Here is a 27,863-nt window from a genome sequence, read left to right as displayed (position 1 = left end):
GGAAAGCAAATTAGGACAGGCAGAATGGATCTGCTGTGTGGCTCAGCAGTGTCACTTCCGAGTGTCTCCAAAGAAGTCAGAGTACCAAAGACGTTCGTGCACCCTACATGCACTGCGGCACCACACACCCAAAAGTGCCAAACAACCAGATGGACAGAGAGCAACCGCTCTGAGTTGGTTGGTACATGTCGTATACGTACTGTGAAATACACCATTCTCCATGGTCGTGTAGATTGAAACACTTCAGCGGACACTTCAGGAAGACAAATGAGTGAGGGCCATTTGGAGAGGGCATGTTGGAGCGTTCGGTGATGAGTGGGCCCCGCGCTGAGCAGCTACCCTGTGAGCAAAACTATTTGAAGGTTTTTAATCCCCAAAAAAGTATCTTTATTTTAAGTATAACTGTCAAACAACTACAGTTTCTCAGAATGCCAGGAGAAACTATACATTGTCCAGGGTAGTATTTCTTCAGTATTCCTTAACTATAAGTAATACGTACACAAGTCGTTGTAGTCACAATAAGTAGCTTTTGGCTTTCACTGGGAAGTGGGCTTGATGGGCCATTGCTGAGAAAAGGAAATTCTTTATGGTTCTTTATCTGCCAAACATGGAACCAGGTGTTAAAGTTTTATATAAACATTTTCATAGAAATCACTATCATAATATATTTTCTCCTCTGGCTCCTTTGTTTCATCCTCATAGATCTTTCTCTGTAGGCTCTTCTGTATTCGTTGAAGCTTGACATCTAAAGAGAAATAGAGTTAGAACAGTGCTCTGCTGGCTGTGGTGGCAAATACCTTCAGTCCCAGCACTCAGATGCAGAAGCAGATCGATCTCTGAGTTTGGGGCCTGCCTGATAAAAACCATGTTCCAGGACAGCCAAGGCTAAACCATGGTTCAAACAATGAAAACACACACACACACACACACGTCTTACTCTATAGTCCTGTTGTCCACACTTTGAGCACATGTCCTTATTGTATTTTAACAGAAACTCTAAATGCCCCAATCTCTGTTCTACTTTAACCACTGTGTCTCTATATAGGTCTCTGCAGGGCCTCAGCTCTAGGTATGGCCTACTAATAACTGCCTGTGTAGTTTGGGCCAATCACTTGTGTTCTGTAAGCCCAAGTCTTCATCTGTAAAATTAAAGACAGTAGTAGAGCCTGCTTCATGGTGTGGGTGTGGGTGTGTGTGTGTGTGTGTACCCCCATAAAGGCCAGAGGATGATAGAAGGTGAGCTTCTCTACTGTACCGCGTATTTTATTCCTTTGACTGGATTGTTCATTGATCAGTAGCTACGATGACTGACCAGTGAGCTCTTGGGGTCCACATGTGTCTACTCCCTAATGCTGAGATGATGAGCACCCCCAGGCTGCACCTGGCCTTCCTTACAAAGTGCCTCAAGTTTGCACAGCAAGTGGTCTTAACCACAAGTTAGGCCCTGCCTGATTGTATGAGAATTAAATGCAATGGTGTATAAGGTTTGGAAACTGCTTTGTAATTCACTATGGCCATTTCCCTCTGTGGACCTGCTCTGGATACCTCCACACCCCTGTGCACGAACGCCCTATCTTTTTTTTTTTTTTTTTTTTTTCATGTTTTGAGACAGGGTCTCTGTTATGTAGCTCTGGCTGTCCTGGGAACTTAACTATGTTGATCAGGCTGGCGCGAACTTAGAGATCTGTCTGCCCCTGCCTCCCATGTGTCTGACTTTCTCTGGCTCCTGAATGGTAGCATGTATTCTAGTATTCTAGCTGACTAGGCAGCTGTCCTTGGGGCAGTGGAATTAGCATCAAAATACAGATAACTCCAGGGCAAACCACAACATTTCCCCTTTTGTCCAGTTAAAAAGCGTTTTCACTTATATATAAATTGAGTATTTATTACCATTCTACAATTTATAAAACATATGATATACTCAACATCCAGTCCATCACTATATCAGTTAAACAGAACATTTAGTTATCCATTCCAGCTTAAGAAAGGCTTAAAATCTATATCTTGGCTAGCTTCTATACTATCTGATAACTATCTAATAAAATATGTATTTTTCAGAGTTAAACAGCCTGATAGGCTATAGACTATAATCAGCCTTCAACCCCGTCAGAAATCTGAGAATGACCAAATATCTATACACAAAGGAAGCCTAACATGGCTTTCAGAACTGAGAGGTTGTAGAGACAAATCTCCACTAGCACAGTCCCCTGTTAGCGACATGTGAGCGCAAGTCTTCAGCCTTCTGGCCCAAAATCAACTGACAGACTCTTGAAATGCAGATTTTGAAGGGCTGATCACCCTGTCTTGGCAGAGTTTATCAGTCAACTATTCTGCATAATTTGTCCTTTTCCGGACAGTATTAGTCTGCAGATGAAACAGGCAGTTTTGTCCAGTGGCTGCCTAGCCACAAAGTATTGCCTCACCTGGAGGTAGAGATGTTCAAATTCTTCGTTAAATCTGCCAAAGGGGAACTGTTAGGAGCAGATGTCTCAACAAAAGATAAATAACTTTAAATCTCAAATGTTGTGGATTTCTGAAGTTTTTGAAAACCATCTACCTATATAAGACAATCTGTACTGTTGTCTTTATATCTTAATATTATTTTGAAAGTTCTCTCACAAAGTCAGCAATATGTTTGCTATTTGGCCCTTAACTCACATGTGTAATCAACTCAGAAGTTTGTAATGACATCAATAGAAGGACTGGCTCTAAACCTTTTTATTTTTTATATTTTTACAACAACATGAGTTCATGTGTGAAAAGCTGTATATTTAAGGCTTCAGTTTAAAGCATAACTACCTAACACAGACAAACCTTGAGCAAATCATGCCATCTTTCTAAGAAAATGCCAGTAATGGAGCCTGTTTCATATGTTTGCTTGAAAAACCAAGTCCATTCTTAATTGTAATTGCTAAAAGTTCACATTATCTGTTGTATGTAGAGTGGACTCAAGGAATATCAACATGGAAGCCATTGTAGACGTTATGAAGGCAACCATGTAGTGGGCCTGGGTGGTAGCAGTGAGCTGAGAGTAGGTGACCAAGCTAATGAAAATGATGGCCCCTGTTGATGGGGAAATGTGTGTTGGGCAGCAGCCTAAGCTCTGTTAAGTGCCCAGCAGAAATCGAAGCTTTATGTTTCACAACAACCCATGAGCTAGGTGTAGATCCTATTGTTAGTCTTGCTTTACAAATGAAAGAGTTGAACCACTTAGCTTGCTCAAGATCACACAGTTAGTAAACTGCAGAACCAGAACTCTAGTCCAGATCCCACCATGTAACCTTAAATAATATAGAAAGCCTATTTTCAAATGACAAGTCATTTATACCTGTGTATGTACACGAAAACTCCTGATGCTAAAAGGTTAGCTCCATAGACATACGTTGGAGATTGGTTCTTTTTTTTAAGATTTATTCATTTATTTACTTATTTTATTTATTTAATATATATGAATACAGTGTAGCTGACTTCAGACACACCAGAAGAGGGCATCAGATCCCTTTTCAGATGGTTGTGAGCCACCATGTGGTTGCTGGGAATTGAACTCAGGGCCTCTGGAAGAGCAGTCAGTGCTCTTAACCACTCAGCCATCTCTCCAACCCCCTGCCCCCATTTTTTTAAAGGTTCCTTTTTTTTTTTTTTTTTAAGGTTTATTTGTTTTATTTATACAAGTACAGTGTAGCTGTCTTCAGACACACCAGAAGAGGGCATTGGATCCCATTAAAGATGAGTATAGGGGGCTGGAGAGATGGCTCAGTAGTTAACAGTACTAACTGCTAGAAGTCCTGGATTCAAGTCTCAGCAACCACATGGTGGGTCACAACCATCTGTAATGAAATCAGATGCCCTTTTCTAGTGTGTCTGTAGACAGCAACAGTGTACTTATATATAATAAATAAATCTTTAAAAAATATTTTAAAAAGAGATGGTTGTCAGCCACCATGTGGTTGCTGGGATTTGAACTCAGGGCCTCTGAAAGAGTAGTCAGTGCTCTTAACCACTGAGCCATCTCTCCAGCCCTGGAGATTGGTTTAGTGCTTTGATTCAATTGGGAATCTGGGTGTCTAACCGCTAGTGGTCCTTGTCCCCAATTGGCTTTTGATTATTGGTCAATAAAGATGCCAGCAGCTAATTGCTGGGCAAAGGGACCCTTAGAGTTTCGTGGGCTGGGTCTCAGGACGAGGAGGTGATTGCACGAATTGGGTGGGATGTGGATGAGCATAGGAGCTGCAGAAAATAAAGCCGATGAGCCATGTAAGAAGTTGAGTGGGCAGCCACTGGCCACTTCCCCAGAAGGTTTAAGAGTGACCAGCCTAGGCATTTTAGAATTAAGCAGGGTGTGTGTGTGTCTGTGTGTCTGTGTGTCTGTGTGTCTGTGTGTGTACCTTTTATTCTTGAATCCAAAGATTCCCTAGGTGGGTGGCTGGAAGTGTGACCTGCTGGGAGCCAGAGCGGTGTAGCCCAAACTCAATGCTAGAGAGGCATATATGCAGAGAAGAGGAGTATCATTTGGACTCAGACAGATTTCCTATAGAGTATTGCTAAAAGTCGCCTACTTTGGACTGGAAGGATGGTTCAGTGGTTAAGAGCACTCCATGCTTTTCCGGAGGACCTGCATCAATTTGCAGCAACCATTGTCGTAGTACATATTACTATCTACTCTAGTTTCCGGGGACCTGATGTCCTTTTGTGGCCTCCGCATGTACTTCATGCATGGTGGCACACTTAAATGAAGGCAGAATACTCATGCACAAAATAACAATAATCGCTTACCTTTTAGGTAAGCTGAAGAGTTGCTTGTAGCAGTTTCTCTCCAACTTGCGATATAACTGCAACATATTATATGGGCATTAAGTCGACTTACTACTAAATAATAAATTACTTGGCACATCTTAATGATGACATCTTCACTAGTTTCACTGTTTGATTTTCATGACTTGACCACCTCCTAGTAAGTTATATTCTTCTAAGGCCAACTTCCAGGACATGGAGTTAAAAGATTAAATGGAACCCTCTAGGCGTGGTTCATTAATTCCAGTACTCTGAAGATGGGCCGATCTCTAAGTTCAGGATAGCCAGGATGACATAGTAAGGCCTTACCTCAAAATAAAACAACAGGGGACCTTTTTAAAACAAATTTATCTGTAAGTATAATCCAGATTTTTTTTTTTAAGCCTTTCCAAGAAATTACTGACTTATCAATTTTCTGATAGGGAGAAATACCATATTCAAATTTTCCCCACACAATATGTCATTAAACCAACTATAATCAAAAATAACAGAAAGGGGGACTAGAAGCCATAAAAAGGCAACAGAAACCACTGCTTATTCCTGCCGTGGGGCCGAGATGCTGATCTCGCGTCAGACCGTTTGTGTCTGTGATCAGAAACACTGCTAGCATATTCCCAATAATCACCCACCACTTCTTGTCAGAGTCCATTTAAAAACTTTGCCTTTTTTATACTTAATTGGAATGAACTGAAAGAAGTTATGTGGTTTGGAAACATCTAAGAAAGGAATGTGGATCTTCGGTTACTCTCACCACTGCAGAGTGTGCGTCCGCATCCCACTGCACACAGAAGCTAACAGAAAAGACTGCAGCTCAGAGTTCGTCCACACCAGTGCCTGCACAGGCATACTCACAAAGACACCTCCGAATAACGGAAGTTTCTCCTCTGTCATCCCCGGCCTCCTGTCTCTTACGTCCTGCCAATGACCCATACCTTGATTCTTCCTGTCCCTTTTTATCTCCTTCTTTTTCCCCGACTTTTTATTGATTCCTTGTGAGTTTCACATCATGCAACCTCAGTCCCGCTCATCTCCCTATCCCCCCGTATCTGCCCTCTGCCCTTGCAACCTCTTCCTCAGAGGAAAAGGAAAGCAAACAAGAACACCCAGGCATAGAGAACATCTCGTTGTAGAAGCTCTGGCGTGTCATGGTGTGTCCCACAGTCTATCCCTCCGTCCACACATCTTCACTTGCAAATGTTCATTGCAGTGAGTCATTGGTCTGATTAGAGGTCTCTAGCTTCTGCCCCACCATCGATATTAGATCCCGACCAGGACTCTTCCTGTCGCCCTGTGTCATAAGATCCCGCAGCTTTGGATCAGCAGGACTGGCCCTTTCGCGTGCCCCAAATGTTCACAGGTAATATAGATTTTTGGGGTGAGCCAACACAAAGCCCTGGATCTGGGCCTGGGTGGTGGCTGAGCTAGTCAGCAGCCTCCTTATCTGCACCACAGGGTGAGGTCTCTGTCCTACTCCAGCGAGGCCATCAGCAGGAAGTGGGGCTGGCTCTCCTGTTCTCACACTAGTGCCTTCACTCCCAGGGCCAGCGCCCGGTATGGCCCAGGCATTACCTCCCGCTGTTTAGCATCTCCCAGTTCTTTTTAATTTTTCTCTCTGCCAATGCGATATCCATACTTCCTGTTGTAGCTGAACACATGTTGGACATTTTTAACAGCTTTGCTATCTTGAAACTTGCTTGCTCTCCCATCCACTCATGAGATGTGTGTGGTCTGGAGCTGGTTAGTACACAGCATGTGTACGGCTCGCCATGGTCAATTTTCAAACATCATTACACTGAGGGGACATGCCATGCCCCTCACCTACGGCTTTCCTATAACCCTGACTCCACAGCCTGAGGAGTCACTAACATACAGTGTCTAACAGTGTCATTGACACCACGGCACACACCAGTATTCCCATGTCTTACTACATTGTGTGGACATGCTGCTTTTAAATTGCCTAGTCAACCGGTGGATGTTCCTCATTATAAAATGTCTGTGTAAACATTCAGGCTAGTTCTCGTGTGGACATATATTTTCATTTTTCTTTATACCTGTTTCGGAGGGGAACTGCTGGGTTATGTAGCAACATTTGAGAAATTATCAGCCATTTTCCCAAGTGACTGAACCGCTGCACGATCCTGCCAGCCGGGTGTGACCGCGCTACTCTCAGCACGCTTGCCAACACTGGTCATTGACCATGCTGGTCATCTGATTGGCACTCACTTGATAACTGTATTGAACAGCCGAATTCCCACTGCACAAAATTCTAATGATACCTTTTAATGGCCGTTTATGTTACTGATACAGTTTTTTTAATATCTAAAATGACTAGGCCATATAAGTTGAAGCTATTCTTTTTTTAAGCTTTATTTATTTATTATATGTAAGTACACTATAGATGCCTTCAGACACACCAGAAGAGGGCATCAGATCACATTACAGATGGTTGTGAGCCACCATGTGGTTGCTGGGAACTGAACCTTTGGACAGCCTTTTTATTTTTTTAAAGATTTATTTATTATGTGCAGTGTTCTGCCTGCAAATATACCTGTCTTCCAGCAGAGGGCGCCAGATCCCACTACAGATGATTGTGAGCCACCATGTGGTTGCTGGGAATTGAACTCAGGACCTCTGGAAGAGCAGTCAGTGCTCTTAACCGCTGAGCCATCTCTCCAGCCCCCAGAGTCTATTCTTCACATAATTAATCTTATGGTCTTATCCTTGTTTCTAAGTCCCAAAGTAAAACTAAGTAGAATTCGTTAGGCATAATTGCTAAAGTGTATTCTTCTGCCTTACTATAATTTTCTTTCCTCAAAACCAGTTTTTCCTTTTCTTGAGGACAATACTATTTTTGAAGGTTATGTTCAGAGCCCTAAGGTTCAACCTACAAACAGAAATTTTATGAAAGAAAAAACACAGGGCTTTGTCCTCTGAGAACTGCTGTCACTTACTCATCGAAGTTGAGCGTGTTTGTCCAGTTCAGCACTTCATCGACTTCCCATTCCATCACAGAGTCCACTCCGCCATCTTCGATACTCTTGATTAGGCCTTTTGTTGCTTTGTGGATTAGAACTAGTGTCTCACGGTCTGTTACCTTGGCCTCCAGGCTGCCCAGGTAGTACCTGACCCAGGGAAAGCGAGAGACACACATTTAGCACAGGAAGTGATTCCAGGTAGACACCGTTGAGGAGGGTTGTTGTTTATATTATATATTTAAATTATAAATTAAGCTTTTGTTCTAAATACTTCTAAACTAAGGCCAGCGTGATAGAATATCCCTGAGGTGATTTAGTCACTAGCCAGAAAGATGTCACTTAATTATCTGACACAAGTTTCATGATGCAAAGAAAATCTACATCAAATTATGAGTAGAAGAACCTCGGAGCTAAGCCAACTTTCTCATTTTATAAGTGAGGGAGTAAATCCAGGAGGAACTGGGTGACTTCTACAAGACCACGAGGCTAATGGCAGGTAGGAGGGAGGGAGGTTTGCTTATCCGCATCTTTGTGTCACATGCACTGCATCATTTTCTTGTTTTTCTTTTAAAAGTCCGCCATTTGGGGTGGATGTTTCTGTCTTTTTATATAAACAATTGAGACGTGGAGAAGTCAAGAAATTGTTCAAGTTCAGGAAAGTAGTAAAAATGTGGGAAGACGACATTCAAATTTGACTCAGTGCACCCTCCTCCTATCTGTCTGGTAATATTTCTTTTCTTTTTTTTTTTTTTTCGGAGCTGGGGACTGAACCCAGGGCCTTGCGCTTGCTAGACAAGCGCTCTACCACTGAGCTAAATCCCCAACCCCCTGTCTGATAATATTTTAAGCACTACTTCAAGGTCATTGTTCCCTCCAAACACAAAGAGGGAGAGACATTGGTAGTCGTTATTGAAAACACAGGACCCAGAAATCCATTGAGAAGACAGATATTGCAGCGGCACCGGACTGCTGTCATTACTAGGCCACGCTACAAGAAATGCCTAGAGAAGACCTTCATCTGCGGTAAAAGGAGGTAAAGATGCTTTGCAGCCTCAGTGCCTGAGGAAATAGTAGTCCCGCTATGCTCCTCATCCCTGGCCCTCACGGCAGTCAATGTGCTGGGAACCTAGGATACGAACATAGTCACTCGGGTGGCTCCATGCTGCCACCCATCAGGACATGCAGAGAAGAATGGACTCCTTCGCTCCACTGCTGGAGTTTATGTCTATGGCCAACAGGGAAGAAAGCCAGTGCCCTTTGCCAGGCCAACATTCAAAGAGACAAGTTTAGGGAGATGGCTTCTAATTCTGAGAGCTAGTTCATAAAGCTAGCCCAACTGACCCAGCAGGTGTAGACACAGACGTATGGAGAAAAAGTAACACCAATCTTCCAAGGGAGCAGAACTCTAACCACGGACCTAAAGAAATACTAGTGAAATGCTGTAACAAATCTAAGGAAACCTGGGGGGATACAGGAGAATTACATACAGAAAATTCAAGGAAATTGGGGAAATTTATAAATGAAACTTTTAGCAGATACAGATCATGAAAAGAATAACCTTCCAAGTGAGGAATTCACGGATTGGAATTAAATGTGCCCTTGACAGTTTCACCATCACATTAAACCAGGAGGGAAAAAAATGAACATAAAGAAAGATCTTTTGTAATATTTTAGACAGGGGTTGGGGAGGGATGAAGAAAAACTCCGATAGGCAAGGCAGTGGTATAAAATACAGAAAGTAGAAAGACGCAGAACCTTGTCAATCAAATGTCTAGCATTGGTGGGAAGATGTAGCTGTGCAGGAATGGAGGTCCAAGACCCCGACAGAATCTGATAAACACAAAAACCGTGAGGATTGCCGTGAGGTGACCGACAGTATGAACAGAGTTCTGTCAGACAAAGACTTTCTGAGACAAGCGGGAACCGAGAGAACCACCTCGGCACTCGACCTGACCTACAAGAGAAGCTCAGCGAAGACCTGTATCTCCTGTGAAAGCCAGGAGACCTGAAAAACAAAACAAAACAAGACAAAATAAAACAAAATCAAAAGACAAAAAACCAGAACCCTCGCAGTCTTAGAAAGTGTAATTCTCCGATTACTGAAAAGCCTCCAAACCATCAAGATAAACAAGGTAGGAAGAAACAGTGGCCATATAACAACTAGGAAAAAGTCAGGAGTAAATTCTTACCATAATAACCTTGAATGTAAGCGAACTGATTTCCCAGTCAAAATTATAGAGTATCTTTTCTTTTCTTTTTTTTTTATAATTTTTTTAAACATGTATACATCATACAGCTTTCTGCCTGCATGTATGCCTGCAGGCCAGAAGAGGGCACCAGATCCCATTACAGATGGTTGTGAGACACCATGTGATTGCTGGGATTTGAACTCAGGACCTCTGGAAGAGCAGACAGTGCTCTTAACCACTGAGCCATCTCTCCAGCCTCAAGTATATTTTCTAAATGCAATCCCTTAGTCCTAATCACCTGCGATTGTCCCAAGCAGACTGGCCTCTGGATATGTCTGTGGGGATTGCCTTGACTGTTACTGGATGTAGAAAGACCCAGACTGCCCTGCTCCACTCAATTCTCTGGGCAATGGTCCTGAGCTAAGGATAAGCCAGCACCGCAGCATTCTTCCATGGTTTCTACCCCAAGTGATTTCCCTTAGTGATGGACGATAACCTGCAAGCTGAAATAAAATCCTTCCTCCTCTAAGTTGCCGTGGGCAGAGAATAAACCATGTGCTTTGTTTAAAGAAAATGGACTCACAGAGTGTATGTGGGTCTATCTCTCAGGTCTGAGGTCTGGACCCCAGTCGTCCCTGCTTCTACACCAGTCACAATGTCATGGTTACGACTGTTCTGTAAGCCTTACACAATTCTGTTTTTTTTTTTTCCTCAAAAATACCCTATATTTCTTTAATAAGACTGAGTCATCGACTTACATTTGCCTCATCCACTCAATTTTTTTAATTTTTCTTTTCTTTTCCAGATCTTGCTTTCTCTTCAGTTTGGAGAAATGAAATTCGCTTTCCTTTGTGCTCTCCAACACTTCATTTTCAGTTGGCATCCAAAACTATGGCAGCGAAGGTGTTTACAGGGTTAACATACTGACTGTGACAATGACAATGTTAACTCTACTCTCTCCAGACAAGAATGCCAATGTGCTGATAGGAATATGCAAGAGAGGATCAGAAGAGAAGACAGACCTTTTCGAGGTAGTTCTAATTACGCTAGGAGCACCACAGAAGCACGGTACAGCAACAGTGACAAACAACATGTGTTCCGAGGTATTCCCTCAGTTCTTGAGTGAATGGACAGTAAACCTATTCTAAGCATGTCTGTCTCACCTCACCTGAACATACCTCCTCCTAGTACTGCTGGGTTTACGGCTCTAATCCTCAAGCCTTGTATCCACCCATAACAGAAGTGCCTGTCTTATGTCCTCCTAGCTGATTATGTTCCCAGTTCCAACTTATCCCCTCTCCTCATGAGTACTAGACAGCGCTGCTGTGTTTCCCTATCCTTTGCCCTGTTTAATCACTTACCACACTGCGCTAAAGCATCCTGCCTGCTTGACTATCTCTAGGTACAGGCAGCCTCTGTGAGGGAGGACTGTGTGTCTTCTTACTACTGCCCTTGCCGTCTGGAACTAGCCTAACACGTGACAGACATGCAACAAAGTACTGATGGTATTCCCGCCTGGGTCATGTCAAACATCTGAAACATTGAAGCACTTGGTATGTACAGCGTTCTATCATCTGCGTTTTCAGCAGACGGTCAGCAGAGAGCAAATAATCATGGCCTGGTTTCAAACCTGGGACAAGGTTGGACCAGGACAAGGAGTAGAGGCGCATATTTTGCGAACCAAAGGAGACCTGCCTTCCGGGTCTCCCGGCATCCCTCAGTCCCTACCTGGCAAACCCCACCCTAACCCTGAACTTTCCAGCCCAGAGCCTGGGCTGCCCTTCCCCCAGAGGCTCCCCCCTCTATAATCCAGACATTTCTGCCTCTCTGCCTCTCTGCCTCTCTGCCTCTCTGCTCTCTCTCTCTCTCTCTCTCTCTCTCTCTCTCTCTCATCTTTTCCTCTTCTCTCCTCTTCTCTCTCAGTTTGCATGCTCTCTTCTCTCTCTCTCTCCTCCCCCCGCCCACCCTCTTTCCACATGATGACCTCCCTGGCCTTGGTCCTTGGGGAACTGGCCCACCCAAGAGCAGCTTCCCAATAAACCTGCCTTTAATATAATCTAATCTGGCTTCAATTGGCTCATTTCACCTGCGGCAGAGAAATGACCTACCACCGATTAAAGAAAAATGTAAGAAAGTGTGTGAAATACCACTGGTGACATGGCTATGAGCTCAAGAACCACAGTGGAAGGAGAGCACCAGCCCCTAAAGCTGTACTCTGACCTCGGCAGGAACACTGGAGCACATATTTCCAGGCTTGCACACACATCATTTACACACACACACACACACACACACACACACACTAATAATTTAAATAAATGAAAAGATAAGTTATTATCCTTACATAAACAGCCCCAGAATAGGTAAGTTAAGCGATTTTTTTTCAATTACATTTCTTATTTTTAAAAATCAAGATTAATTTCGAACTCAAGATGAGCTTCTAAATATACAAAATGAAAGCAAGTACTGTTTCGGTCTTCTTACTCTATAGGAGACAGGCCTCCAGCCATTGTTCTCTATGCGGCGATACCAGCCACTGTTGTCCTCCACCTGAGGTGGATCGTCTTTGTTATGAGATGCGTATCTTGCCGGAAGCTTTGTGTAATCTCGAGGGCTGTTAGCACACAGATCTTCGATATGTCTGTGAGTAAAAATTTTATAGTATATCTCAGGTGGAAACTTAACCTGTAGATGGGAGAGTTCAAAGAATCATTGTAGTGCAATAATGGAAATGGGTTACATTTTAAAAATGCTTTCAAACTCATGTAAGTGTGCTTTTAAAGTACCAAATGATGACTCCGGTCAAGGAAGCAGGCTGGCTAACTACGCTGACTACAGCTCTTCTCCTCCGAAGCCAATCCTCTAGGCTCATCCTGACAGCCTCAGACCGCCTGCGGAGGCCTCCCTAGCCTACTGCCCCCTCTCCAGGGGATCAACACAGATCTCCCCCTCCTAGACTCCCTCCCCCACTCATTGCTTTATCCTAGCCCTCAACTCCAGGGAACTCCCGGGCAAGCCAGGGAGACCGTAGGCTAACTGCGTCTTTGCCTATCCCTCCTCTCCACTAAATCCAATCCCCAGTCTCATTCCTAGCTCTGGAACATTTCACCTGTTGCATCCTTCCCTTTTCCCCCCTCCTCCCCGCAGCCCATCTCACGTGGATCTTCACCTCCTAACACCCCCTACACACACACACACACACACACACACACACTCACACACACACACACACACACGCAGACACTGTTTTATCCTAGCTCCTAACTCCAGCAGGTACTTCCTGGGAACCCGAAGGCCACTGAAGATCTTCACCTCCTTCGTTCTCCAAGCCCAATCCCCCAGTCTCATTCCCCAACTCTGTAGCAGACCTCCTCCTGTGGCCTCTCCTCACTCTCTGCCCTTAGCCCTAGGGGACTAGGCAGATCTTAGTGGAACACCCTGGTTTCCTCCTTCCTGTGCATCCCTTAACACCTTCCTCCTAGCCTATACCCATTCTTACATGTCAGCTCCCAATACCTAGAAACACATTTTAGTGGGAACCCTCAGTGGTCACACCTATCAGGATCCCAATATTTTTTCTTATCAGCCAACACACAGCCACTAAATCTCCTAAGAACCAGAGAGGGCAACAGAAACCAAGAAACAAAACACCCACCCAACAAAGACAAGACCAGGTATCAGCACCTCAAATTGCAGTCTTCCCAAACCGAGATGTTTAGACACCAGCATAAAAATACAATTAATAGTTAGAACAATATCTCTACTAGAGCCCAGCAACTCTACCACAGCAAGTCCTAAGAAACAGGATATAAATGAAGCCCAAGCAAAGGACCTTAAAACAGTCACTGTGAATGACAGAGAATACCCTTTTATCTATGAAAACACAAACTGTCCTAGGAAATTAATAAAACAGTTCACAATGTGAAAGTGGAAATAGAATCAATAAAGAAAACACAGCTTGAAATGAAAACTTCAAGAACTTGAACTGAAATCTCAGAGGTAAGCCTCACCAACAGAATACAAGAAACAGAAAAGAGACTCATTGGCCATCAAGACACAGTAAATGACATGGATACCTTGGGCAGAAAAACTGTTGAGTCTAAGAAGCATCTGGCACCAAAATCCAGAAAATCTGGGGCACTGTGAAAAGGCCAACTCCTTGGTCCTGCTAAGACTGAACCCCCAGTGAACGTGATTGTTGGGGGGAGGGCGGCAATGGGGGAGAATGGGGAGGATGGGGAGGGGAACACGAATAAAGAAGGGGAGGGGGAGGGATTAGGGGGATGATTGCCCGGAAACCGGGAAGGGGAATAACACTCGAAATGTAAATAAGAAATACTCAAATTAATTAAAAAAAAAAAAAGAATAATAGGAAGAGATGAAGGAAAAGGAACACAGGTCAAAGGCACAGAAAATATTTTCAATAAAACCATAGATGAAAACCTAAAGAATAAGATGCCTATCAAGGTATAAGAAACACACAGAACACCAAATAGACTGAACCACAAAGGAAATTCACATAGGCACATAATAATCAAAAGCACTAAACATACAGAAAAGAAAGACTATTAAAAGCTGAAAGGGGAAAAGACCAACTATCTATAAAGGCAAACCTTTTAAAATAACACCTGACTTCTTAATGGAGAGTCTAAAAACTAGAATGGCCTTGGAGAGATATTCTAAAGATTCAGAGATACCACAGATGTCAGCCCAGACTACTACACCAAGCAATATGGCCCACCATAATAGATGGAGAAAATAAGATATTCCATTATAAAACCAAATTAAGCAGTAGCTATATACAAATCTGGCCCTGCAAAAGGGGCTGGAAGGAGAACTCCAACCTAAAATGGTTTACCACACCCAAGAAAACACAAGGAATAATCCCAGACCAGCAATCAAAAGAAGGAACACACACACACACACACACACACACACACACACACACACACACACACACCCCACCACCACAACAACAGGTATCAACACATGCTGTTTATTGATCTCTCAACATCAAAGGTCTCAATTCTCCAATAAAGAGACATAGAATGGATGCAAAACCAGGACCCATCTTTCTGCTGTATCCAAAAACCTCTTAACATCAAGAATATACATCACCTTAGCATAAAGGGATAGAAAAAGTATCACAAGAAAATTGACCTCAGAAGCAAGCAGGTGGAGCCACTTTAATAAGGGACAAAATATACTTTAAACCAAAACTCATTGGAAGAGATAAGAAAGAACACTTCCTACCCATCAAAGGAAAAGTCCACCAAGAAAACACTGCAATCTTAACACCTGGGCACCAAGTGCAAGGGCACCCAAGTTCATAAAAGAAATAAATACTGCTGTAGCTTAAATTACCTGTTGACTATCACACATTGATAGGTGGAGACTTCAACACCCCATTCTCACCAACAGATCACTCATCCAGACAGAAATTAAACAGAGAAAGGCTAGAGCTAACTGACATTATAAACCAAATGGACCTAACTAATATTTACAGAACATTTCACACAAACACAGAAGGATATGCAGCACTGTCTTCAAAACTGACCACATAATTGGATGGAAAGCAAGTCTCAATAGATATAAGAAAATTGAAACAACGCCTTGCATCCTAACTGACCATTGCAGATTAAAGCTGCAGAAACAACAGAAACTTACAAGCTCATGGAAACTGTGCAGCTCTCTACTGAGTGAGAAATGGATCAGAGCCAGGAGTTGAGAATAAAACTTTCTAGAATTGAATTAAAATGAATATCCAACATAACCAGACTTGTGGGATACAATGAAAACAGTTCTAAGATGCGAGTTCACAGCACCACGTGCTACATTAAAAAAAAGAAGAAGAAGAAGAATAACGGAGTGAGAAGCCTCACGCTACTAACTCACAAAGAATCAGTAACCCTCCTGTATACAAAGAAATCAGGGAATCGGCTTTCACAGTAGCCACAGCAATACAAAATATCTTGGGACAAATCTAATCGGGAAGAAAGAAATTGAAGAAGTTATCAAAAGATGGAGAGATCTCCCATGTTCATGGACAGAAAAGATTAATACAGTAAAAATGGCCATCCTACCAAAAGCAATCTACAGATTCAGTGCAATCCCCATCAAAACCACAAGGCAGTTCTTCACCGATCCTGAAAGGATAATTTTCACCTTCATATGGAAATGACCCCAGAATAGATAAGACAATATGAATAACAAAAGAACTTTGGGAGACATCACTATCCCTGATTTCAAGTTATACTATAGTTATAGAAATTAAAACAGCATGGTACTGGCATTGATCAATGGAATGGAATTGGTGATACAGTTATAAATCCAAATGCTTATGGACACCAGAGTTTTGACAAAACAAAACAAGCAAAAAACAAGAAATACACACTGGAAAAAAAGACAGCATCTTCGGGGTTGGGGATTTAGCTCAGTGGCAGAGCGCTTGCCTAGGAAGCGCAAGGCCCTGGGTTCGGTCCCCAGCTCCAAAAAAAAGAACCAAAAAAAAAAAAAAAAAAGACAGCATCTTCAACAAAGAGTACTGGTCAAACTGGAGGTCTGTATGTAAAAGAATAACACTGCACAAAACTCAACCCAAATGGATCAAAGACCTCAACATAAAACCAGATCACTGAACCTGATAGAAGAGGAAGAAAGCGGGGAGTAGACTTGAACTTATTGGCACGAGACTTCTGATCAGAACACCATTGGCACACGCACTAAGATCGAAAATTAATACATGGAACCTCATGAAACTGAGAAGCTTCTGTACTACGAAGTACACTGCCATTCGGAGAGATAAAGCAGCAGCCTACACACAGGAAAAGATTTTTACCAACTTCACATTTGGTAGAGGTCTAACATCTAGTTTTTTGAGTTCTTTTTGTATTTTGGATATCAACAAAACAAATAGCCCAATTAAAAAATGGGGTACAGATCTAAACAGAATTCTCAAGAAAGGAAACTCTAATGGCTAAGAAACAAATGTTCAACATTCTTCTCAGGAAAATATCAATCAAAACCACTTTGAGATTTCACCTTACACCTGCCAAAAGGGCTAAAATCAATCAAACAAGTCACAGCCCATGCCAGCGAGGATGTAGAGGAGAGGGAACACCCATCTGCTACTGGAAGTGCAAACTTGTACAGCCACTATGGAAAGCAGGAAGATGGGAACTGATCCACCCCAATATCCAGCTCTGCCATCACACTTGGGCATAAACCCAAGGGATGTTTCATCCTTCGTCACTTGCCCAACCATGTGCCCTGATGCTCTATTTAGAATAGCCGGGAATTAGAAACAACCTACATGCCACTCAACACAAGATTGGATAAAGAAAATGCAACACATTTACGCCATGCATTATTACTACTTAGCCATTACAGAACAATAGAATCGTGAAATGTACAGGTCAATGAAGAGAACTAGAAAAAATGTCCCAATTTAGGAATCCTAGACTCAGAAATACAAATATGACATGTATTCACTTATATGTGGCTATTAAGCCAGGAATAACCAAGCTACAATCTGTAGAACCACATAGGTTAGCTATAAGGTAAGGGACAAGAGGGGACAGATCTTGTTAGAGCAGGAAAGAAAATATTTATAGATAGAATGGGAGAGGGGAGTGAGGAAGGAATATGGGGAGAGACAGCTAAAATTAAAGAGTAATTTAATTCTATCCTAGTAACAGTAGAGGCTTCCTAAAATAGACATGTGGTGGTTTGAGTAGGTATGACCCCCATAGATTCACATGTTTGAAGGCTTGGCAATAGGGACTGGCACTATTAGGAGGTGTGGCCTTGTTGGAGGAAGTGCGTCACTGTGGAGGCAGAGTTTTTAGGTCACACATGCTCAAGTTACACCAGTGTGACACAGTCTCCTTCGGCTGTCTTCAGATCAGGAAGCAGAACTCTCAGCTCCTTCTCTAGCGCCATGTCTGCTGCATGCCACCATGCTTCCTGCCATGATGATAAGGGACTGAACCTCTAAAACTAAGCCAGCCGTGATTACATGTTTTCCTTTATAAGAATAACATTGGTCATGGTGTCTCTTCACAGCAAAACCCTAAGACACGCATATGTGAAGGCGATCTAAAGGACATCACCAAACCATGGGGAAGACAGAGTCTCATCTGGCCATCTCTGCCAACAGATGAAGCATCCTGTCCCAGGACTGGGTTTTATGTAGCTGCGTTATTGGACAAAGCTGTCCCATGGGAATCCCCCCAAACAATCCAGGATGTTACTAAGGGTCGCTCTTCACAAACTGACAAAAAGCCCCCACTGCTGAGGAGAACGCCTACACAACTCAGCAAACCTGAGGAAGTCAAGCTGGTGCCTACGCAGAGCCTACCCTGAAGTTCTAGCGTCTTTGTTACAGGAAGGAGCTCTGCACACTTCCAACAGAGAAATGTAAACACCAACACAGTGCCAAGCCTTTGATCCATGATGCTGTCCTGCCTACGAGACATGCTAGGGCAATGGTGGCACAAAGTTTTCAGGAGTAGCCAGGCAGCATCTTCTTTGACTTAAGGCCCACTCCATTGGATGGAACCCATACCCGAAAGCACTTGACTCTAAATAGTCTGGGGACCAAGGGTAAACCAAATACTATTGATTCAAAACAAAAGTTACAATAAAATGACTCCTAATGACATCCGGCTATATGCATAGATTGATGCCTGGTTCTACTGTCTTCAGAGCAGCTTTGCCTTCACCAAATCCCTCCTCTTGTGCCTCAGGGAAGTCTGTGGAAGAGGAGGTGGGAAGAATCTAAGAGCCAGAGGGATGGAGGACACCGAGAAAACAAGCCCTCTAAATCAGCATGGGCAAAGCTCAGAGACTGAGGCAGCGGTGCGGGCTGCAGGGGTCTGCACCAGGTCCTCTCCACGTAAACGATGGCTTCCGATTTAATCGTTTTATGGAATTCCTGAGTGTGCGAACGAATGGGTCTCTGATTCTTGTGCCTTCTTTTGGGTTCTTTTCCTTCTGTTCATTTTGTCCAGTTCTGGTCTGTTAGTTTTTATTTTATCATATCACATCATATATCATACATCATCATCATCATCCCTTAGAGGTCTCCTCATTTTCTAATGAGAGACAGAAAGTCTCTTGATGGGAGGGGAGGGGAGAAACAGGAAAGAGTAGAGGAAACTACGTGCTACATTACATAAAGTCATGTCATATATCATATACTGTGATATAGATAATATATATAATCTATAATGATATATAGATAGTGTTTATATAATGATTCATAAAACAAATTATGTGAGGAATACATTGTATTTTCAGGAAAAGGGAAAAGCAAACCTATCAAATGAGGATTCGTGCATACTCACCCCGCCCAGTCTGAATCGGACTTGGACGCCAGCAGCAGCATCCAGGAGCTCTGCCTGTAGGAAAATAGGACAATGTCCCTTCAGCATCCCACGAGCACCATTTGGCTGTCTCCCATTCTATCGATTAAAGTAGTCGCTGGTATTTATCATGCAACAGGTCAGATGAATGTGCTTCAAGTAATTAGATTTAAATCATAAAACATTTTTATTTTTAATTATGGGTGTACATGAGTGCAGGCGTCCATGGAAGCTAGAATTACAGGCTGTTGTGAGCTGCCCAGCATGGATGCTGGGAGTGGAACTTGGGTTCTCTGGGAGAGCAGGAGGAGCTCTAACTGCTGGGCCATTTCTCCAGCCCTGAAATCATAAAGTACTCTGGGAGCTAAGGACTTAACGGACAGTGCTTAGGATAGCTGGAAAAGTACTACCTAACTCTCCTGTGTGTGCAATATATAAATACAATCCTATGATGTCACACGCCTTTAGTCCCAGCCCTCCAAAGGCAGAAGCAGGTGGATCTCTGCGAGTTCAAAGCCAGCATGGTCTACACAGTGAACTCCAGGACAGCCAGGACTAGAAAGAGAGCCTGTATCAAAATAATAATGAAAAATAAAATAAACCAAACCCTAAGTGACTTGCTATCTGTAAATCAGAAAGAGTAAGTCCTCAAGCATATGACTTACATATAAAATATTACCTTGTAAGTAAAGTCAGGAAAAAAATATAATTGGTCCACTCAAGCTCAACACTAGATGGATCTTTCGTAACTAGCTTTTGCTAAGTCAAAAAAGATCCAAATTTCTGTGAGAATTGTGTATAATAAATCTTTCAAGTCTTTTTTTCTAAAAAGAAAATGGGGGGAACCCTTGACCCCCCCCTTATCTGGATACAATTCACAACTATCTCCTTTATATTAGGTTAGATTAGAAACTAGGTATTATAGTTTGAAAATCTTGTCATATTTCAGAATAATTTTCTCCTTTCTAAAACCTTTATAAATTAAATGTGAAGTATAAAATTCTGCATAAACTTTTATATTTGAATGGTGATGTTGTTCATTCATACATTGTCACTAAATTTTGAACAATTCTTTTGGTTTTTTTTTTTTCAAGACAGGGTTTCTCTGTATAGCCCTGGCTGTCTTTGAACTTAGGAATCTGCCTGCTTCTGCCTCCCCAGGGCTGGAATTAAAGGTGTGAACCACCATCATCAGGCACAGACAGGTTTTAAGTGTGTAGTTCTGTGAAATGTTTGTATATTCTGTGGCTCTGTAAGGCATATAAAAACCATAAACACTTTCAGCATCACAGTCCTGTGACCTTCCCAGATGGGTATCTTTTTTTTTTTTTTTTCCCGCTTGCTAGGCAAGTGCTCTACCACTGAGCTAAATCCCCAACCCCCCCAGATGGGTATCTTTAAAATCTCTTATCTTCATAGATTAATGTTGCCAGCTTTCAAACTTCACACAAAAGGAACCATACCTTGTATACTATTTGGGTGCCTGGCTTTTTGTTCACTTTCAGTTTTGATAAAGTGTAAGACCCATCCATGTAGATGTGTGGTTTGTTTCTCATTGCTACTAATAGTTCGTCGTGGCAGCTTTTAACAGAGCTGCTGTGAGTACTATGGGCATTTCCTGTCTCCTGGTGGATTATTGAGTTTCTCTGGTTGAATGCTCAGGAATGGAGCAGAAGAGGTTCTGGTGTGTGTCAGTTGACTTTCTGTCACTGTAACAAAACACTGGTGACGGTTAAGTCTTTTCCTTATAGTTCTGGAGGCTGTGGTGTCAGCATCTACAAAGGACCTTCCTTCTTTGAGGACATCATATGACAAGAGAGTGAGGATGCTAGCTTAGGTTTCCCCTCCTCTTATAAAGCACCTGGAGGCAGGAGCTGAAGCAGAGGCCATAGAAGGATGCTGCTTACTGGCTTGCTCACCATGGCTGCTCAGCCTGCTTTCATATACAATCAAGGACCTCCTGCACTCAAGGCTGACCCAGGTCAGTCATCATCACAACAATCATTATCAAGAAAATGCCCTACAGATTTGCCTCTTCCATAATGACTTGAGCTTAATGTCAAGTTGATAAAAAACAAAAACATCAACAACAACAGAAAAGCCAACGGGGACAGCACCTCAAGACATGCTTCCAAAGTAGAAACTAACGCACGATGCTGAAGTCAAAATGAGCATGTCTAGATTGGATGGAAGGGCTTGGGTTGTAAGTGACTGGCAGTGAACTAGGGAATAGTTTGGTGGTGTTTGCTTTGGGGCAAGTCATTTAAGTATATATCTGTGCTTTCAGAGTTTTCAATATGTATGCAATAGATCAACAAAAGTTTGCTAAGAAGCAAACAAGGGGACATTGAACTGATAAGAAGATGCTGTGTTAGTCATAAGTCTTACCTCTTTAGGGTTAATGTACTTCACTATCTGGCGAGGCTCCCCTTGTCTTCGTAAGTCAATCAGACTTTTAAAATGCTGGAACACGGAAACATTCTAAAGATTGAAACCCAGATTTTTATGGTTAAAACTAGATTCTCTGCTTTTCTAAGAGTATCATTTTGAAAGTTTTTTTACATTTATTTATTTGCCTCAGTACACGACTAGAGATCAGAGGACAACATTTCTACCATGTGGGGCCCACTGATAGAACTCAGGTCACCAGCTGGTGGCAGTTGCCTTTGCCCATTGAGCTGTGCTGCTAGCATTTATTAGCTGTTCACACCACTGCACAGAAACACAGATGGGAATAGTTCCGCAGGACGAGAGAAATGGAGCTTCAAACTGAACACCGTTTAGGGAAAACAAAAACTCCTTGCCCATGTGGTTTGGCTGAGGCAATCAACACTTTTGCAGGCAAAAAATCTCAGCCATAAACTCTCTCTCCAGCTCTGTTTAGGAGGCTGGTGCTATCCTGACATCAAAACTTCTCAAGGAAGGAGGGGGTGCTAGGTACAGCCTAGCATCCACCAATTCTGAAAAGAACCAAATTAGCAGGCGTAGCCTCATTCTGAGGTGAGTAACTTCAAGGGATGCTTAAGTGCTAAGTGAGAGGAATGAAGCAAGAAGGACAGAGGGAGGGAGGGAGGGAGGGAGGGACGGGAGGGAGGGAGGGAGGGAGGGGAGGGACAGAGGGAGGGAAGAAATACAGAGGTTTGGGATAACAGTGTAGAAAGAAAAACATTTCTGAAGCTCCCACCCCAGCTCCACAGCCACAGAAGGAAGCTCCCCTCCTCCTGCGGGAGAGGGTGGACAGGAGAGTCCCTACGGATCTTGTCAGCTATGATGCAGGCAGCCTCACAGCTTCTCAGCTCTCCCAGGCTGGTGGTCAAGGTAGATAAGCAACCAGAACTCTGTAATAGTAGCTGAGTTTTGGACAAGGACTTCACTGTCTCCAGGAGGCTACACAGGCTGCTATAGCTAGTGGCATCTGGAGACATTTCCTGCTGTGTAAATGTGAAGTGTTCTAGGGGTGAGAAATCCCTGCACACTCCTCCCCTCCATAGACACCTACTCCGCTCGCTTGTAGGGCAGCTTCCTTGAAAATTCTGCCTGCCCTTGAAGACTCACTGTGTGCTCTGCTAGTTGGATGCTCTGCATCGGAAAGGATAGAGTTCTGATGAACGGGAAGAGAGAGCACGGACCTCAAGAAACAGGCGGTCTGTGCGCTTGCATTCTGAGGCCCAGAGTGTGGCACATATGCTCGCTAGAGGGGCTCCAGCTGCTGCCCTATCCCGGGAATGGCAGAAAGAAATGCCTTGGCTCCAGCTACCCCACCCCTGTGTGCACTGACACTGAGGTAGTGGAAAGCCTGTCATGGTGCTCTTCAGGCCCCTCAGCCCAGCTGGAACACCCACATCAAGTAGGCTTTGCTAGAAGCAGGGCATAACTGTAACTGGGGGAAAGCCCATCATCTGAGAGAGGCTGCCGTTCTCTCCACAGTGTAGCCATACCCTGAGTACCCACTCCTACTGCTGTTCATGCCATAGCTACCTGTACCACTACAGTCTCCACTCTTGTTGGCCCCCAGACAGCGAGTGTCTTTAGAAGTAGCTAGTAGGCTGTCCCTTGTGTGCACTGTGCCCAAAGTCATCCCTTATAGTTAAAGACACCACAAAGAAGTAGCTGTGGTGCTCAGTGGAAACAAAGCCAATGTTGTACACTATATTGATGCTGCTAGACCCATCTTCTGGAGCAGACTACTCATTAAGAGGCTACTCTATTAAATTAATGGGGATACCGGGTGTGCAAATCTTAGTGCAGGAGCACAAGAGAGGTCTTGCAAAAAAGGACACAGCAGTGTATTGGCTCCAGAGATCTGCAGGATCAATAGGCCCAAAATACTTGACAAATGTCAAATAATGATCACGAGGAAATGAATGAGATCCTCGAGGCGACAGACTGATGGTTAAGTGAAAATCTGTCTAAACTCCAAGGTGAATGAAGGATAGCTAGTGTCCTGACAGCACACGGAGGCATAAACTCAGCTAGAGCCTGTGGACCAAAGGGAAATGAAGAATCAATCACCATCGAATAACCATAAACCATCAATAAAATAATGAAAAATATCGGGGTTGGGTATTTAGCTCAGTGGTAGCGCTTGCCTAGGAAGCGCAAGGCCCTGGGTTCGGTCCCCAGCTCCGAAAAAAAGAACCAAAAAAAAAAAATAATAATAATGAAAAATATCCAAGAAAATGACCAAAACAAACAAGCAAACACCGGGAGTCTTTACTTACCATTAATAATAACCTTTGCTGTAAACAGACTAGATTCTCCAATTATAAGATTCAGAGTTGATAAGCAGATTTAAAAGATAAGACCAAACAATACTCGGCCTGTAACTTGTAAGAAATTTCAGCCACCAGAGAAGACACAAAAAGAAGGGGGTAGGAGGAGCGGATGTGGCATTTATAGAGAGTGGACGTTTAAAACAACTGGAAGCACAGGGTTTATGGCTTTTCAAGAGGCAAAGGTAGATTTGCAAGATTTGATTGATCTGATGGTGGTCTTGTGGGCTGGAAACAGCTTTATAACCTGGCAAAAAACCACTGGGCCAGTGACTGAAGGGACCAATACCCTGCAGGGTGCGCCCCTGTGGACCCCAGATAAGGCGTGTATCATACCTAAACATCACTTCCAACACTAAACAAAGGCAAAGATTCAGGGTGGCTGACTCTGCATCTGGCAGAAACAGCAGCAAAGAGCTTTGCCAGTGTTCATTTTAAGGAGGAGAAAGGGGAGGTCTGTGTTAGGATGAGCTAGGTTGAATTGGTCAGTTCTGGTTGGGCATCTTAATTAGGATAGTTAAAACCCCGATGCTTTGACCTTGTTGGACCTTGGGGATCAGACTCAGGAATGAGTTAGGCAGAACAAAGCAGTCAAAGAAGGAAGCAGACCTTGGTGGACAGCTAGGAATGTAATCTAATGGTTGAGCAAGGGAGAGGGAAGGGGAAAGGACAAAACCAGCAGGCCCCATGTTTGCCATGCAGGCCCGCTGGAGTCCTTCAGTGACAGAATTGCTACTACTATAAAAAGGAGTGAAGTCATTTTTACCTCTCGGCCATCACCCAACTTGATAAGTATACTTGGAAAATTACTTATGAGACCAGTTCTATCCATGTTAAGAACACAATAACTGAGAACTGCAGCAGGCCAGATAAAATATCCCATTAAGCCATACGATCTTCAAGAGTAGTCAAATATCGGATGAGCAAATATGCCACTTTGTCACAGATGTGACGGCTGAGTCAAGAAACAAAGACTATCACAGGTCAATGAGTGATACATTTAGGAGGTCATCTATTATCAAAGCATCTGACCCCACTCAGAAACTTAATAGAGCCAGAGGGATGGCTCAGTCCATAAAATGCTCGCTGTGTAAACATGAGAACCCATGTGAAAAAGCTGAATGTGGCTGGCAGAGGTGGCCCACACCCTTAACCCCAGCACGTGGGAGGCAGAGGCAGATGGATTTACAGAGTAGTTTACAAAGTTGGGTCTACGAGTGAGTTCCAGGACAGCCAGAGAAATCCTGTCAAAAAACAAAAAACAAAAAACAAAAACCAAAAAACAAAAAACAAAAACAAAAACCCAGTGTGATGGGACACTCATAATCTGGGATCCAGAAATGGGAGGGTCAATGAGGCTTGTTGGGTAATCACTGTGACCTGCTTGTCCAGTTAAAGGCTAGTGAGGGTTCCTATCTCAAAAACAAAAATAGACTACATCCCTCGGAACAATGTCTAAGGTCTATTTATGGCCTCTGTGTGCATGCATGTACAAGCACGTCCACACTTACCTACATACTTGCACACCGAGAAACTGTTTTAACTAAAAAAGAATGTAAGTGTTTTGGAACCTGATGAAATAATTTTAACCGTTGAAGCCGGACAGTGAACGTGTAACTTGAAGGGTGGCACAAGCATGTGTGAATACGCAAAAGAACTATTGGACTGCACACACACTGTACGCCAGCTCTGTGAGATATAAGTTCTCTCTCAAGGGGTCAGATAAACAAACTCACAAGGAAAGTTTTCCAGGCCTTCTGAATGATCCTTGCAGCCATGTCCCGCTTTGAATGATCTTGGTGACGTTTCGTAGACATTTGGAAGTTCTAAAAGAAAAGTAAGCAAGATGGGAACCTTGAAGTAATTGCATATGCACCTCTATAAAACTGTCTCTGGAACTCAGTGGAAGCAGGCAATGAAACAAGACTTGGTATTTAAATGATGTTATTACACTGTTTTCTATCAAGTACGCTGCATAGGGGACTTTTCAAATAATCTTTGTGTACATGTGCTGTGTAAGGGCCCATAGATGCTGCAAGGGGACATCATATCTCTTGGAACTGGAGTCACAGGCTTTTGTGAGTGACCCTGTGCTCAAGCTGGGGTCTGAACTCTTATTATGTATACAGCATCCTGCTTGCAGGCCAGAAGAGGGCACCAGATCTCATTACAGATGGTTGTGAGCCACCACATGGAGCTGGGAATTGAACTCAGGACCTCTGGAAGAGCAGTCAGTGCTCTTTAACCTCTGAGCCACCTCTCCAGCCCAGCAGTGACATGAAGCTTGCACTATTAAGGAGTGAAACAAAAATCACTATTTGTACTTCACGGTTATTATTCCAACTGTAAAGAGTGTAAAGAAATCGAGGGAGACATTCTAGTTCTCCATCGCTCCCAAAGCTTCCAAAAGTTGCGATGTAAGAGGTAGGTGGATGTCAAGTTGTGCTGCTCTGAGGGTGTTGTGTGGACTTACACCGAGTTGATTCTTATGTTAACATAGGAGATAAAAATGAATTCTGGGTTGGGGAGGAAGCTCAGTGAGTAACTTCTTGCTCTGCGAGCATGGCAATCTCAGTTTGGATGCCTACGCACATACACACAAGTAAACGTAAAGGCTTTTGTGTTGTTGTTGTTTAGAAAGTCTCTAGGTTTTAACTTTCGCTTGAACTGACTGAACCTTCGTGGTGGGGAGAGGAAGGGCTGGGGCTGTAGCTCAGCACTTCCGGAAGAATCAGAAAACAACAACAACAACAATAATGATAATGAAGAGACTAGGGTTAACCTTGCCCATCTCCTCCTAACTCCTGAAGCAGTAAGACTGACCCTAAGGGTGTTTGCATCGTGAAAACTGTCAAAAGTTTTAAATCAGTGTTTATTATTTTTTTTCTAGTTGACTTAAGATTTAAGGATAATATGGCGACGCGTTAATGGTGCAGATTAAAGGTATAGTGTGTGATCCTCAAGAATTGCACAGCAACGCAGAAATGATCCTGAGGAACAGCCACACTCCGTGATGTACTAAATGGAAGGTGAGGCAAATGGTGGGAAGGTGGGGTAGGGAGAGGAAGACACACACACACAGAGAGAGAGAGAGAGAGAGAGAGAGAGAGAGAGAGAGAGAGAGAGAGAGAGAGAGAGAGAGAGAGAGAGAGAGAGAGAGAAAAAGACCCTGAGGTTGTTGAGGAATTAGCAAAGTAGGTCTGGACTGTTATGTGGAAGCAGGGGGCACAGTAGCCTGATGAGGCTGGATTCACCAGGGCTTGTCTTTTTAAAATATGAGGCACTAACACATGTGAAAATGTTGTTAGAGAAGGAGAAATTAAAGGCGCAGGAGAGGATAAAGGAAACGTAAGATTCTTTTGAGTAGAGGGACAGAAACCGTTTGCTCTCAGGCTTCTAACCATCCGTGTGGGAAGTACTTCAATTCTAAGACACAAGGAGCACAAGTAAACCATTGCTCAAGTCAGGACTTTACCACACCAGGTACGAACTGCCAGTTAGGAGAGGACGGCCAGCCAATCTCAAGTCATTAGCCCCGTCCTGCGATACAGAGGTAGCCCTGCCAAGTGGATACCCTTGACCCGTGGTTTCCTTCAACTCAGAACCCTTACTTCTGTCCTCTTTACTAAATTTTATTTTTTCAACAAATGTGTCTTCACGATTTTGCTTTTTCTCTTTACCCCTACATCTTGATGTGGAGGGTCAAGACAGAAACCAACCGAAATCCTACTCGGATACCCTTTAGAACGCTCCCTCCATCTCTAAATACTT

General features: G+C 43.3%; 1 protein-coding gene across 1 annotated transcript; it reads right to left on the bottom strand.

The window, feature by feature from the left end:
* Positions 1–363: 363 nt before the first annotated feature.
* On the bottom strand, positions 364–25,936 carry C8H11orf65 (chromosome 8 C11orf65 homolog). Its single transcript, XM_032909703.1, has 8 exons — positions 25,829–25,936; positions 21,709–21,801; positions 19,303–19,356; positions 12,440–12,640; positions 10,714–10,844; positions 7,743–7,913; positions 4,774–4,829; positions 364–745 (listed from the first exon to the last, which is right to left on the bottom strand). The coding sequence occupies exons 1-8, from the start codon at positions 25,907–25,909 to the stop codon at positions 621–623; spliced, it is 912 nt and encodes a 303-aa protein (XP_032765594.1). The 5' UTR covers positions 25,910–25,936; the 3' UTR covers positions 364–620.
* Positions 25,937–27,863: the final 1,927 nt, after the last annotated feature.

Source organism: Rattus rattus, chromosome 8 (assembly GCF_011064425.1).
Source record: "Rattus rattus isolate New Zealand chromosome 8, Rrattus_CSIRO_v1, whole genome shotgun sequence".
Lineage (NCBI taxonomy): Eukaryota > Metazoa > Chordata > Mammalia > Rodentia > Muridae > Rattus > Rattus rattus.
The sequence above is the reverse complement of the archived record's forward strand: the minus strand, read 5'-3'. Positions and strand labels throughout refer to the sequence as shown.

Excerpts from the sequence above, each read along its gene's own strand:
- C8H11orf65 (XM_032909703.1), bottom strand. The coding sequence starts at position 25,909 with ATGTCTACGAAACGTCACCAAGATCATTCAAAGCGGGACATGGCTGCA. Across the intron at positions 4,830-7,742 it reads AACACGCTCAACTTCGATGA|TTATATCGCAAGTTGGAGAG; the intron begins GTAAGTGACAGC and ends AATATGTTGCAG. Across the intron at positions 746-4,773 it reads CTCTTCAGCTTACCTAAAAG|ATGTCAAGCTTCAACGAATA; the intron begins GTAAGCGATTAT and ends ATTTCTCTTTAG.